This window comes from Delphinapterus leucas, chromosome 17, assembly GCF_059928025.1.
Source record: "Delphinapterus leucas isolate spDelLeu-1000000601 "Yukka" chromosome 17, BTC_Dleu_Yukka2, whole genome shotgun sequence".
NCBI lineage: Eukaryota > Metazoa > Chordata > Mammalia > Artiodactyla > Monodontidae > Delphinapterus > Delphinapterus leucas.
In genome coordinates this window covers 30,996,843-31,011,008 of record NC_143145.1, presented here as the reverse complement: position 1 = coordinate 31,011,008, position 14,166 = coordinate 30,996,843, and the positions used below count along the sequence as shown (strand labels likewise).

The window sequence follows — 14,166 nt, the reverse complement described above, 5'->3', positions numbered from 1 at the left end:
GTACGTTGTCTCACTGAATCAAGCATATCATAGGCTGTTAAATGAAATCTGTTTTCTCCTTTATTCACTGTATTCTCTGATCATACTTCCTGATATTCTCAAACACCAAAACTTTTATTTTACAAAGGACAAAAATTGTTCTTTTCCATGTCTGAGGAGAACATGAGAGAACACTGAGAACAAAATGGAACCATCCAAAATTGAAAATGAAGTTGCCTATATCTAAGTCTGGAGACCTATAGCTCCTAACTTTTCTCTACTTTGTCCTACAAAGTCCATTTGCCACACAGCAACCAGGGTGATCTTTTTAAAAACACAAATCAGATGTCATTTCCTATATTAAATATGCTAGTGACTTCCCTTTACAATTAGAACAAATTCCAAAGTTCTTGGCCTAGCCCTACAAGGTCCTATGTGATCAGGACCCTGATTACTTCTCAGATCTCACTTCCTTTCAACTCTCCCCCTTGTTTATTATGCTCCAATAATGTTGGCCTTCTTTCTGCTACCCCAACATGCCAAATTCATCTCCATCTCAGGGTCTTTGCAGTTTCCCCTGCCTGGAATGTCCACCCCTTCCCAGATGCATGGCTGATTTCTTTTCATCATTCATGTCTTACCTAAAGAGGCCCTTCCTGGCTATTCTCTGTAGAGGAGCTCCCCGATCATCCTCCATCAGGTGGCCTTGTTTTACTTTCTTTATGAAATCATCACTATTGGAAATCATCCTGTCAGTATGCTCATATGCTGCCTTTCTGCCCCGTGAGGATGTCAGCTGCACAGAGGCAGGACTACTCCATCTGGAGCCCTCCAAACCGCCAGAGCCCAGCATGGGGCCTGGAATCCTGGGGCACTCAGAGCTATTTGTTAGATGATACGCTAGGCAGTGGATAGTGAGTCGGTTTTCAAGTTGCGTCATGCTCAGAGGGTAACAAGAGAGGGTAGCAGGCCAGGTGAATATCAAGCTGGACTTCAATTATAACAGCCCAAATCTAAAGCAGCATCTGAATGTGGGAGAAAGAGGGCGACAAATCTCAGAAGTCCAGGCTAAGTCTCAGGTCATCTCAGGCTGATTTTGAGCACAAAAGCCAACCCCTTCTCTCCTTTCCCCATCGCCTTAACCCAATGGCTGCTTTATTTCAGCTCTCCCCCTTGATGTATTAAAATAGGCCTGAAGTTCAAAAGCAGGCAACTGATGAGAACTGTACAGGAAACTACGATACATTGACCACTTTCTGTCCGTGTGTCTATGGAAATTGCTGCTTAGCGATAATCTACGTGTTCCATTAAAATGACAAAAGACATTTCCCTCTTTAGCCTAAACACATTCCAAAAGCATACACCAGAAAGAAAGAGATAGAGAGAGAAGGAGAAAAAGGGAAAGGAAAGCAAAGCAAAGGGGAAAGTGAAGAGTATATGACACGAGCCCCCAAGAAACAATTTCAAAGCTTAAATTTTTCAGAATATACCATAGAGTAAGGAAGATATAAGACTTGGAACTGTGGATTTATGGACTATAAAATTTCAGTTCTTTCTTTAAAAAATAAGCAAAATTTTAAAAATAAAAATTACTATTTTTTTTTAAAGAAAGTGAGCTAGATAATTTCATCCAGCTTCCCTTTAATACTTGAGTGCATCTAATCTTCCTTGAAAGGAAAATCTCCCACAAAAGAAAATTTCTTTCACTGGCATATTAACTTTCCAATCAGCCTTGCTGTAGGTTTGTGTTTTCTTTTACTTTAACTGTCTTTCAAAAAATATATATATAACACAAGGTATGATGTCCTGGCAATCAGACTTTTACAGAAGGATGAAGGCTGGTACGTGTGCATGGAATGAGAGCTAGGTCACCGTTTTACAAAATCAGTGAAATCATTTATTCGGTCAGCGATGGGCAACGTGACAAAGTATCACCCTACAGTTTTCTTGTTAATTTCCAAGGGGAAAATGGACAATTGGAATGGAGAGCTATGGAGCCTTTTACCCTAACCAAGTTAAAATAGCGTCACTGAGCGGGTGGCAAGCTGGCATTTGTGCCTCCTGATGAGATGGAATAGGACGTGACCAGTAATTCTACAAAGTACTCCCACCACCATGTTCAACTCAACCTAATTAAGCCTGTAGACTTAATTTCCAGTTTAAAAAATAAGTACAAGGGATGGAAGAGTAAAAGAAATATTCAGACAATTTAAGAATATGGGACGGTATACAGAGCAAAACCTCAAGAAAAACAAGAAAGTCAAACAGAGAAAGACAAATATTGTATGTTATCACTGATATGTGGAATCTAAAATATAAAACAAACTAGTGAATATAACAAAAAAGAAACAGACTCACAGTTACAGAAAACAATTCAGTGGTTACCAGTGGGGAGAGGGAAGGTGAGGAGAGGCAAGATAGGGGTAGGGGATTAAGAGGTACAAACTACTATGTATAAACAAACCACAAGGATATATTGTACAGCACAGGGAATATAGTCAATATTTTATAATAACTATAAATGGAGTATAATCTTTAAAAATTGTGAATCACTATGTTGTACATCTGAAACATATAATATTGTAAATCAACTATACCTCAATTTTTAAAAATGTAAGATTACTCCAAATTAAAAGGGACTATTAAGTCTTGAAAAGTAAAATGTCTATAACATTTTTGGCAGAAAAATTGAGGAAATTTGAATGTGAAAATTAGTTAACCTCGGAGAATTATTAATTTTAGTCATAATAATATATAGATAATACTATATATAATTATTTTAATTTTATTGTATATTTTAATTTATATTATATATAAACATATAATGTATTTATAATATAATGATAGCCTCACTGGGTTATGGAGTTTCGTAGAGATAGTCCTTGTATTACAGATGCAGAAATTTTGGGTAGAAGTAACTTGCCCAACAGAGCTAATTTACAGTACAGTCATAATGGAAGCCAGGTAATCTGTCTCTAGTCTGAGTTCTTTCCCATAGGCTCATGCAGCTGTACACAAGTAGCTTCCCTCTGGAAAAGAAAGGTATCTCCCCTCAGTCAATAACAACTGCTATCAAAATGATGTCTTTCAATCACCAGGAGATCTTCTGCTTGTTGCGGCTAATGGCATCTGACTTCTCTCCAGTACTCACCCCAACGCTACACTAGCATTACGAGGCAGGAAGACGGCCAAATTTCTCGTGCTCCTCAGAGTACAGAGAAAATACATTCATCCAATGTTCCCAGTCAGTCAGAACATCTTTGCAGTAGGCTGCTTCTGTTCAAAGTCCTATTCTGACCCATCCACTATTCGTGGGTATATATTCCCATCAACACACAACCCTTAGGACATTGCCCTTGGCTTGGGAGCACTGGACTGAAATATACAGAAATTAAGAGACTAATATCAGTGAATTTAATCATTCAATAAGTATTTATTGAGAGCCTACTGTGTACCAAGTACTGTTTTAAATCCTAAGGATAGAACAGTAAGCAAGACAGGCAAAATCCTTGCTCTCTAGAAGTTTGTTTCTTGGTGCAGGGGTTAGCCAGCTTTTTCTGTAAAGGGCCATATAGTAAATATCTTAGTCTTGGCAGGCTCTGGTGCAACTGCTCAGTTCTGCTGTTTTATTGAGAAAGCGCCCATATACAACGTATAAAACTTTATTAACAAAAAAAGATGGCATTTCGAACTTGACCTATGGGTCATGGCTCACTGAGCTCTCTCCTAATGGGTTATCAAACACTTTTTCCAGACCTTTTGAGAAAACTGATTACCAGGGTATTTTCCTTGGATGACCTTTAGCAAATTTATTTTACTGCTGTTTCAATTAGGCCAAAGTTAAATATTTATTCAACTATCCTCTCATCAAGTTAAAGAGATAGTGGCTCAACTTTGAGAGGTGCCCTTTCAAACCTGTTTCCACCTAGAGATTCAATCTCATTTGTTAAGTTGTTCCTGGACTGCCTTAAATTTCTAATTGTATGAGTCAAGTCCAAACAACAGGTGTGATAGTTTGTGACCTCTAAGAAGTGGATGATGAATTAGACTTGCAGGAAATTTATTAGGGGACATGCCTGTGAGAGAAAATTGGGAAGAAGCCAGAGTTGGCTAGGGTCACCTTCTGACTGGGATGTAGATCGAACCACAGTGAAGAAGAGAGGGAAGGGAGTAAGGCTAACTGGAAGTTTTAGCCTGCAGGGAAGTTGTGCGAAAGTTTGGCAAGGCTGATGGAGAGCCCTTAGCCAAGTCATGTGTCAGTGGAGTCCTGCAGCTCCCAGGAATGGGTCTAAGTATCACTGCCACAATGTGTCATTGGCTGGAAGTGGCCCCTGAGAATTGTGGTCTCTGTACCAACACAGTGATGGATTTCAGAGCACAGCAGCTGGGACCATTGGTCTATTACACCCCGCCCCCCCCCCACAGTAGGAGACTGGAAAGATGCATTGTTATAACTGTGGGGAAAGGTTCCATAGCTAATTAACTTGATGGAAAGTCAAGAAAGAAATGGTTTAGAAAAGTTTTGTCACATTAACTCAATTAAGCTCACTGAAGATAAAGACTTTTACTTATTATCGTATTCTATTTAGTACCTATTAAAATACCTTGCATCAAGGAGGTACTCAAAATATATCTTTAAAATTTTTATTAAATTCTATTTCTAACACTATGGCTCCATATAAATCATTGGAAGTTGAAGGAAACGTAAGCTCAGTGTCTATAGAACTTCCCTACAGTTACACAGCCAGCAAGCAGCAAGGACAACAATGGATGCTAGGATTACATGAAATGATGTGCAGACACATGGTAAAATGCCAATAGCTAGTGGTACCTTCAGCAGCAGCTGCATCTTCATCATTTATAGAAAACATTCAGTTGCTACTATTAGGCCCACGTTAATTTGCTTTATCTTATTTCCATTTTATCCTGTGCTTGGACCCAGGTTGTGTCTGCAGCCTTTGAGAGAGAAAGGAATCACAAGAGGGAGGCAGTACAGATAGAGAGCTGGTAAAGCATGCAGACTCATGCCAGACTGCCTGGGTTCAAATCTTCCCTCTAACATTTACTAGTATTTTCGCCTGGGGAAAGTTGCTTTACCTCTCTGAGTTTCAGTTTTCACATTTTTAAACAAGGGAAGATAATAGTACCTACACCCCATCAAGTTTTTAAAAAATTATTAAAAAGCTAATAAATGTAAAATTGCTTAAAAAAGAGTCAAGCTCAGATTATTAGAGGTAAATTTTAATGTCATTTTTTGTCTACTAGTGTACCTCCAATCAAAACTGGCCTGAGGAAGAAGTCAGAAATAGATTCACACTACAGGAAGGGACATGAATAATGTCTGAAACTAAGCCCTTCATACTGCACACTTGGAAAGAGGAACTGGAAGGAGAGGAGATATTGGTATGAACTGATAAGAGAGTAAGAAAAACACTGCAAGCTGAACTAAGGAGGAAGGAACAGGCCCAGTGCTGGTTCCTGATCTCACCACCATGACCAGCAGGGTTACTTAGATATACTCATTCTCTGTCTCTTTTCTGATCATGATGCCTATTGGGCACAAGAATATTTTCAAGTGCCACTGCAATAAAGCTAAGGCTCTACCACCTTTTGTTAAATTCAAGTCAAGAAGGTCAGCAGAGGACTAGAAAGCAATAAGTTACTTATCTTTATAACAACATCATGTGAAAGCTAGGGCACTAAAATATACTGCAAAACCATTGGCATGAATTCCTAAAATAACTGAGGACCTGAAATCAGTTTAGGAAAAGCAGCACTTACCAACGAGAAACAAAGTAGAATGAACATGGGAGGAAAAACGTGGGAGCATGCCTGGATAGCCCTAAAGGATCTATTGGTTTATAAATGCTTATTATTAAAGACTAGAGCATTTTGAGATTAAGGAGTAATCCAGGATTCACTTTGTGAACTTGGCCTTGCATCAGAACTTGAGTGCACTTGAATGATTAGGTCTAAGTAGATGATGTACTGTTGCAAAGGTTCAAATAAGCACCTCATGGATATACATTCGCATGAAGAAGGGTTGGAGCATCACAGCTATGAATAGTAGAGATGATTAGAAGATATTAAAATGAAGATGAAAAGAACACCCAGGAGTCACTCTTAAGGTAGGACCTAGTTTGTCCGAGCCACTGTCAGACAATCTATCTCCACCTTCCTCTCATTGCAAGTTCTGCTGGATTTGTGATTTTTGAGATGTTTTCCAGGTTTCAGCTATATTAAAATTCTTCTTGGAGCATCTAATAAATTTTCATTGGCCTTTAATGACTATTCAACTTTAGCTGCTCTATATAGGGAATAGGTTTATTTTCTATGAATTTTCTGTGCTATTGTCCAAAAAGTACACATCTCTTAGCCTTAAGGATGCAGAACAAGTTGTTATCTCTTAAAATTTTACATAGCATGCATCTTAACAGTTTGGAGATTGGTATGCTGACAATGGGATTTTTTCCCCCAACAACTTCAATTCCCAGTTGGAAAGAGAATAAAAACAACTCAATTTTGGGGATGGAAAAAAATGAAACAAAATGCTGCCATGTATGTCATAAAACTTATAAAAGAAATGCGTAAAAATTTCAAATGTTCAACCAAGTAGGGTAATATTAATTGTGTATTTCAGTCTTTGAATATATAGAATGCTTTGTAGGAGATGGTGAGCATTCAGTTCTAGTAAAAATAAGAGAGGACACACATTATTCATACCACAAGAAGCTTCACACCACTGAGCAAGCTTGGTTCATAGATCAACAAGCTTGCTCAGTGTGATGATAATAGATTACATAGCCTCATAATTTTTAGTTACAATACGTAATTTTCCCTTCCTCATCCCCCATAATTAGCTGATGATAGTGTGCAACAAAAATTATTTTCCAAAGCCTATGTGATTCATTGTTCCAATGTGATCCACATTTAAGCTCTTATTCGATTAGATAATTATTAGTATTACTAATCAAGGAGGACAGAGAAAGAAATGAGTATGAATCATTTTGAGTGCCAAATTCAATTCACTAGCTGTATCAATGTGAGAAAATCATTCAAACTTTCTGTTCTAAACAGTCTTCACAAACATCATTTGTCCATTGGAAAGTGGTTTGCATAATATAAAATGCTCTATCCATGTAAATTATTATTGTTATGTCTCTTTAAATATCAACATTTGATCTATGTGATGCCATTAACACAAATGACACAAAATAGAAATAAGGGTGCATATTATTTTTGAATTTATACTGTTAAAAGAGTTAAACATTAAAGGCCATTAGAGATGGCTTTAATGTCTTGGTAACCTACATAAGCAAAGCAAAATCTAAGCCAGACTCAATGCACTTGAATCTAAGAAAGTAAAATTTAAGAACAACCAATCACAAACAGCCAACTAGGCTTTCCCAAATAAGGCAACTGCTTAAGCTACAGCCAATCAAATAATTTCCTTGCTTTGCTTCTGCATCTTCTCTATTAAAACTTTTCCCTTAGCTCCTGCAGTAGAGCTAAATACTTTCAGTTAGGTGCTGCCCAATTTGAATCAATGTTCACTCAAACTCTTGAAAATTTTAATGTGCCTCAGTTTATCTTTTAACAATATACTTCACCTTTGATTCCAGAAATCAACTATTACATTGAGACAGAATCATCCTCTGGATTTCAGAATGGTAACAGGAATAACCATTTCCATGGTTAAAAGGGGACCAAGAGATCATCTTCCAGTCATCAGAAATAATATTTTCATTAAACTGTAATGGTAGGCTTGTGACAGTGATAGTTAAAAGGAATTTTACTGATTTGTACATAAAAATATCATTGTCCAGAGTAGGGTAATATATATATATATATATATATATATATATATATATATGTATGTATATATACATATACACGAAGAGTTTTAATTGACTTCTCATTATAAAATCATGCTGAATAAAAATAAAATCTGCACATTCCAGATCAGTTTGTTTGGGGTTTTCCTTCCTATCCACTGACTGCACAAAACCTCTGCAGGTGCCATTACTGTTAGAGTACTACTGGAGATAAAACAGGACAGGTCAAAAATGTACATCAAAGGCACCAATTTGACACAAATGGTTATTCTGTTTGACATATATCATATCACAGTTGGTAGCTGAAGTGTTTATTTGAAATTTAAATGCTGATTAAGTCCTTTGCCTGTTTTTGGAAGCACATACAAACAGTCCTAGTCCTGTTTTTGCAAGCACATACAAAGCTAAATATACCAACTCTCATGAAATCAAAAGAAACATGCATAGCATGTCAGGCAGTCATTGTTGTTATTACCAATAAACAAAAATGTGTATGTTTCCCCAATCCCAGTGCTGAAATGTGCTCTGTGTTTATGGAGTAACTTAAAGGAAAAAAAATCATCTGGGTTAAGAGTCTGACGACTCTGGCTCAGGGGTGTACCTGGGTCTCAACATCTGTCAGCTTTCTGGTCTGCTCTGCGGTCTGAGAGAGGAGGCTGGTCCCTATCTCGAGCATGGTGGCTGTGTGGTTCTGAACTGCATTCTGCTGTATCTGAGCCATCTCCGACTTCATATTTTCCACAATGTAATTCTCAATCTGCAAGAGATAAAGGACAAAACATACTACATTATAAGCAAAGTCTTTCAGTTGAAGCATTTAATATTTACAATGATAAAACAAGACACAGCTGGCAAATCAGCCATCTGGCAGGAATCCTCAGCATCTCTGGGAGCTGGGGAAATGGGAGCAGAGCACACAGGAACACAGTTGCTAACAAACCCGTAATATACTGATGCACATATATAATCAACACAATCACAATGAAAATTCACACTTGGATAGTGCTTTCTCATTTAACCCTTACAGCAAAGATAGTTAAGCACAGATGACCTCGCTGTTCTTTTTATCTTATAGCTGAGGAAACAGAATTAGAGAAGGTCAACGATGAGCCTAAGGTCACCAGCAAAAATTCAGCAGAGTTAGCACAACAATTTAAATCTAAATCTTGGTTCTCTGGTCTTTTCATTATACCATATTGAACACTTATCTCTGAGAAATATTCAGCCTCCTCTGTAATGAAAAATAAAAGACCATGCTGGGTCAGGGAAATGGGACAAGGAGTGGGAGGGGGGCAGATACCCAAAACACAAGCCTTTAAGGGAATCTTAACATATAGGCAACAGCATATGAAATGAGCTGCAGAGCCTCAGAGCTAGCTAAAACTATGATCAGTGCTCCTTTGCGAGCTCAAAAAAAGGCACTGAAAATATGGTCCATAAAGCAGCGTTTGCCCTTCTTGCCTTGGGGAATGTTTGGTCCTTTATGGTGCCATCTTAGAGAATATTATGGTTGTAAAATAAATGGTACCATAGGGGGCAAGAAGAATTATTAAGTGACTTACTATGAGGGAGCCCGTTAGGCACTTGGGAGAATAAAACTGAGGATATTTTTCATATGCTTGAAAAATACAGAAAGAAGCCTGCACTTCCCTGTCAGTGCACTTAATTCTCCCCCACAACTGTGTGGTGACTACATTTTATTACCCAATTACACATAAGGGGAAACTGCATCCCAGAGAAGTCCGGTCCAAGGCCACACACCACAAAAACAGCCAGACTTGGATTTGAGTGCTGAAGTCCTTAACTTTCATACCAACACTGCTAACCACTTGATAGTTCTGCCAAGTCGTGCTTCATAAGCTGGGTTCCAAATTATTAACAGCTACGTGATTTTTACTGATTTAGTGAACCAAAATACATCCACTATTTTATAATCTATAGTAACACTATTGTCATGTAATAAACATAGCTTAAAACGAAATTCTTCTTTGTAACTTTGGCAGTTCACTTTCTAACAACATTTCTTGCTTATTTCTATTTATCAAACATGAGTCCGTCCCAAGCTAAAGAAAATGAAAGGTCAGAATCAAACTCATATTGTTATTAATAAGTTCTGACTTTGTTCTTGGTCAATATAAGGTAACTCCCCTTCAACCTTTCAAGTCCCCTTCCCAAATTAGAAGTAGGGGGAAAGTTTCAACTCACAAAAATTTATTCTAAAACAAATACAAAATAGATTAGAACACATATCTGGAAATTATCTTAACAAAACTTAAGGTCTCTAGGGCGAATTTAATCTTGGCTTTATTCCAACTGAACTAACATATTTTAACAAGAGTGGAAGGGTAGAGGAAAGGAGGGTGGGTTGGAGTAACAGACATCTATTGTTTTAGATTCTGCATCATATGTTCCCTCTTTTCTAAATAACTTCCCTTAACTTTCTTTTGGGAAATTGTCTTTTCCTCCTTCAGAACAAATGCTTTGGGTGGAGTTGTCCCACCCTAACTTCAGGGTTAGGTACATGTTTGAGCCTAACAATCAGAATGCTCTGCTCCTGCTTAGAGAGAATAAATTGTTCAAGAATGGAAAGGTACTGTGAGCAAGGCCAGTAAGTCTCAGTTATGCAATTTTGTCTAACTAGCCTACAAAAGAACTTCCTTTTCCTCTGTGGTAAGCTGGTAACATATATGCCTGACACTGTTGATGCCCCATTTTGCCATCACAAAACTAGAGCCAGTCTAAGAATAAGGCTAAGTCAGAAAGATAGATACGTAGGCCAGGTGATACAGATAGAAGGATACTTTTAGAGCACCTCCGTCCTGTCATGTTTTTAGCCAGATCCACCCTTGGACATTCAGTTATAAATTCTGTGATGTCCCCTTGAGCAGCCCACTTTTTTTTTTTCTTTTGCGTCAGTCACATTGATTTAGTTTCTAACAAAACCAAAAAAGTCTTGACTGATAAATCTGATGGATCCTTAGCGAAGGAAGCCTCAGGCAGGCACACATTAGCAGTACGTTCCTTGCTTATCCAGGGAATTTGGGGCTTTATATAAATGTGTATATTCTCAAAAATGGCAGATAAGTCTCCATCATGGAGATGATACCTACCATTTACAGCTGACATTTATCCACTGTCTACCATGTGGCAGGCACTGAGCTAAGTGCTTTCCTTTCACAAAAGCGCTTAAATCTCACAACTTTATATGGTAGGTATTGTTATAGCCGTTTATAGGTAAGACTACCGAGGCTTAGAAAATCCACAACTTGCTCAAGAACAAACAAGAATTTGGCACCCCCAGTGTCAAAGCCCAGGTTTTTAACCTCTAACCTTTTCATCTTAAACACTACTTAATTACCCTATGCATTTTATTACATAGGTCCTAAACCTTGTGTGTTTATCCAAACTGCATGGGGAGCATTTTAAAAATGCAGATGGAGGTGCAACACACCAGAACTTTGAATCAGAATTTTCAAGGGTATGTACTAGGAAACTATATATTTTTAAAACTTCCTAGCGTAATTCTGATTCAGGCAAAGAGCAATGCTTCTCAAAGTGTGGTCCATAGAATAACTGCCTATATCAGAACTATTTATGAACAGTCTTCTATGAGATAAGAAAATTACAGCAGAATGCAAATTATCTATGTTGCTAAGCACACTGGTGTGTGTGTGTGTGTGTGTGTATGTTTGTATATGCATGTGTGTGTGTATATATATATATATATATATATATATATATAAAGAAAGTAATGCTCCAATGCTTTAATTTACATTCTGGTCCTAGCTTCTTACCTTGTTCACAAAATGGCAATTCCCTTGAGCAAAAGTGATTTAGACCATCAAATTATTCTATGCCAGATTCCCTGGTTACCAAGAAATTTCAAATAACAACTTGGTTTCCTATGCAGATTTCTCTCCTGAGAGAAAGTTCACTAATCAGTGAGCTCCAGTACAGATGCGCTTGATAATTACATATCAATTTCTTATTCAGTTGGTTAGTGGAGTCAGTTCCCAGACGTTGATTTGCTCTGGGTGTAATAATAATCATGTATCCCAGTCTCCACAGAGGAGGACACCCTCTGGCATAGAGCGACCATTATATCAACGTCCAGCTGCTTTGTGGTCCTATCTCTGTTAGATACTATCTATTCATCTATTCTGTATTACTGTGCTTTTTAAAAAAAACTGTAAAAATTAACACCAGCAAAGCAAAGTATCTGCTTTATGCCAGTATTTATCACAAAGAGCTTCCCAATTCTGCTGACCCTGTTGTAGAAATAAAGTAGGTCTCCAACCTATCCTAAAATTCTTATTGGGGCTTCCATGATGAGTAACATGAATCTAACTCTAGCTAATTATTTTTTAATCAAATGGGGCTGCTCTAAGAGTAACTGCTTTTTAATGCAAAAGGTAATGGCACACTGAAGTAGCAAAAACCAGATGTAGTTGATTTAAAGGCTGAGGAGAGAGGCAGAAGTCAAATATACAATGTGTGATTAATAAGGAGGACTACTTTCATCTTAATCTCTAAACATTCCTCTGTAGATGTATAACTGTGAAATCCATCTTCATGTGCTATACTAGCCAGGTTCAGAAAAGACTTGTAACAAATTTGATTGTCTTCATATATTCTGTACTGGTTTCAAAATATGTTTACAGAATATGATGGCTACTTCAAGGTTCAATGTTTTATAAACATCTAAGATGTGAATCTTAAGCTTACAATTTGCTGACCACAAGAGCTAATGGGTTATAAAGTAGGAGATTCCCAATCTGAATCATAAAATTATTTGACTATACTGTCACTCTCAGTGCCTGACTCCAGAGTTTTATAAAGTATTGGCCAAAAAACTAGTAAGAGGATGTAGGATGTGATTTGAAAGGACATAATAAATGGTAAACGATGATTTTAACGTAAGGAAATAATGTTACATTTGTAAAGTGATTTAGTGTTTACAAAGAGCTTTCATACACTGTCTGACTTGATTCTTATACCAACGTTACAAGGGAAGTATTGACTCCATTTATGGTTTAAGAAATTGAGGCTCAGAGGCCTTAGGTGTCTTGTTAGAAATGAAAGAAAGGACTCAAATCTATCTTCTGACGTTCCACTAACCTCAGAGTTAGGGGAACTGTTTCGTTGTTGGATTGGTTGGCTATTTGATTGACTGATTAAATTGATTTACTGATCTCAGTTTTAGCCAGCTCACTGAAAATTCATTTACTTTTTCCTTTTAGAAAAACATGCAACATTAGAGGGTGATTACTTCACTCTGCTTCACCATATTAGAGGCCAAATTAATTTGAGATGAGGTGAGAGGTCTAGGGCCAGGTATTTGCAAAGTTCACTTTGCCAGCACTTTTAATACAATGGGTCATTAAAAATCCTCTCATCAACACCTACCTTTTTTTCTTAGTATGCAGTTTATAATAATATGTTTGTCTTCTTCCTCTGATTTTATTTCTTACAAACTACTGTTAAATATAACAAGGGTAATAACAACAATGACAACATGCTAAGCCTCTACCAAAGCTAGGTTATGTACCAGGTTTTACAAAGATATATCTCACTGACTACTTGTAACAATCCAGCCACTCTAGTATTCTTTCTCATTTCACTGATAAGGAAACAGGCTCCAGAAGTTAAGCAGATCATCTGTGATCACATAATAAGTTGCGGTAGAGCTGTTACGCTGCTTTGAAAGAAGCTAGATGGCCCCTCAGGATATGCTCCTTTTATAGGATGGTCACCCATCAAGCACAAGCACACTATCACAAATGTCATAGACAAATTCTGGTAACACACAATATTCATGCAGGGAATACATAAATTGAAGGCTACAGAATGGATGACGTGAAACTGTCCAAAGACAGATAATTTTTCATTTTTTTATTTAATTATTTTCACAGTGATTGATGGCTGTAATATCCTAGGAAATGTTATAGGTGGTGAGAAAGGAAATGTACAGTCCACTGTATGACAAGTAGCATTATTAAATAGAGAAAAAAATATTTTTAAGAAGTGAAGATTATCATCCATTTGTAGTTCACGCATAAATCGCACACCCATGTCTTTTGCCCAAGGACGAGTAGAGAATTAATGCTATCATTTTCCACTACAAAAGAGAGTTCTGGGAAAGATCTCTTACTGAGCCCTCAAAATTCTTGCCACTTCATGTTCATGAGAACCAAAATCTGTGTGAGATTATGATATGTCTTGCATGTGAAACGCATTCACTATCATTTCACTTCAAGAGGTCACTTCAAGGAATCTCTTAAATCTCCTAAACGACAGCTTATCTTAAAGCACAAAGAACAGAATTTCCCCATGTAATTCTTAAGAAAATAAC

The 14,166-nt window shown here is 37.3% G+C and overlaps 1 protein-coding gene across 2 annotated transcripts in view; it reads right to left on the bottom strand.

Moving 5' to 3' along the window:
- ANGPT1 (angiopoietin 1) overlaps positions 1-14,166 on the bottom strand; it is a 253,440-nt gene that overhangs the window by 89,791 nt on the left and 149,483 nt on the right. For both annotated transcript variants that reach the window (XM_022584589.3, XM_022584588.3), the window contains exon 2: positions 8,416-8,571. In XM_022584589.3, coding sequence (XP_022440297.1) covers positions 8,416-8,571 — 156 coding nt within the window. The remainder of the gene's footprint in view (positions 1-8,415; positions 8,572-14,166) is intronic.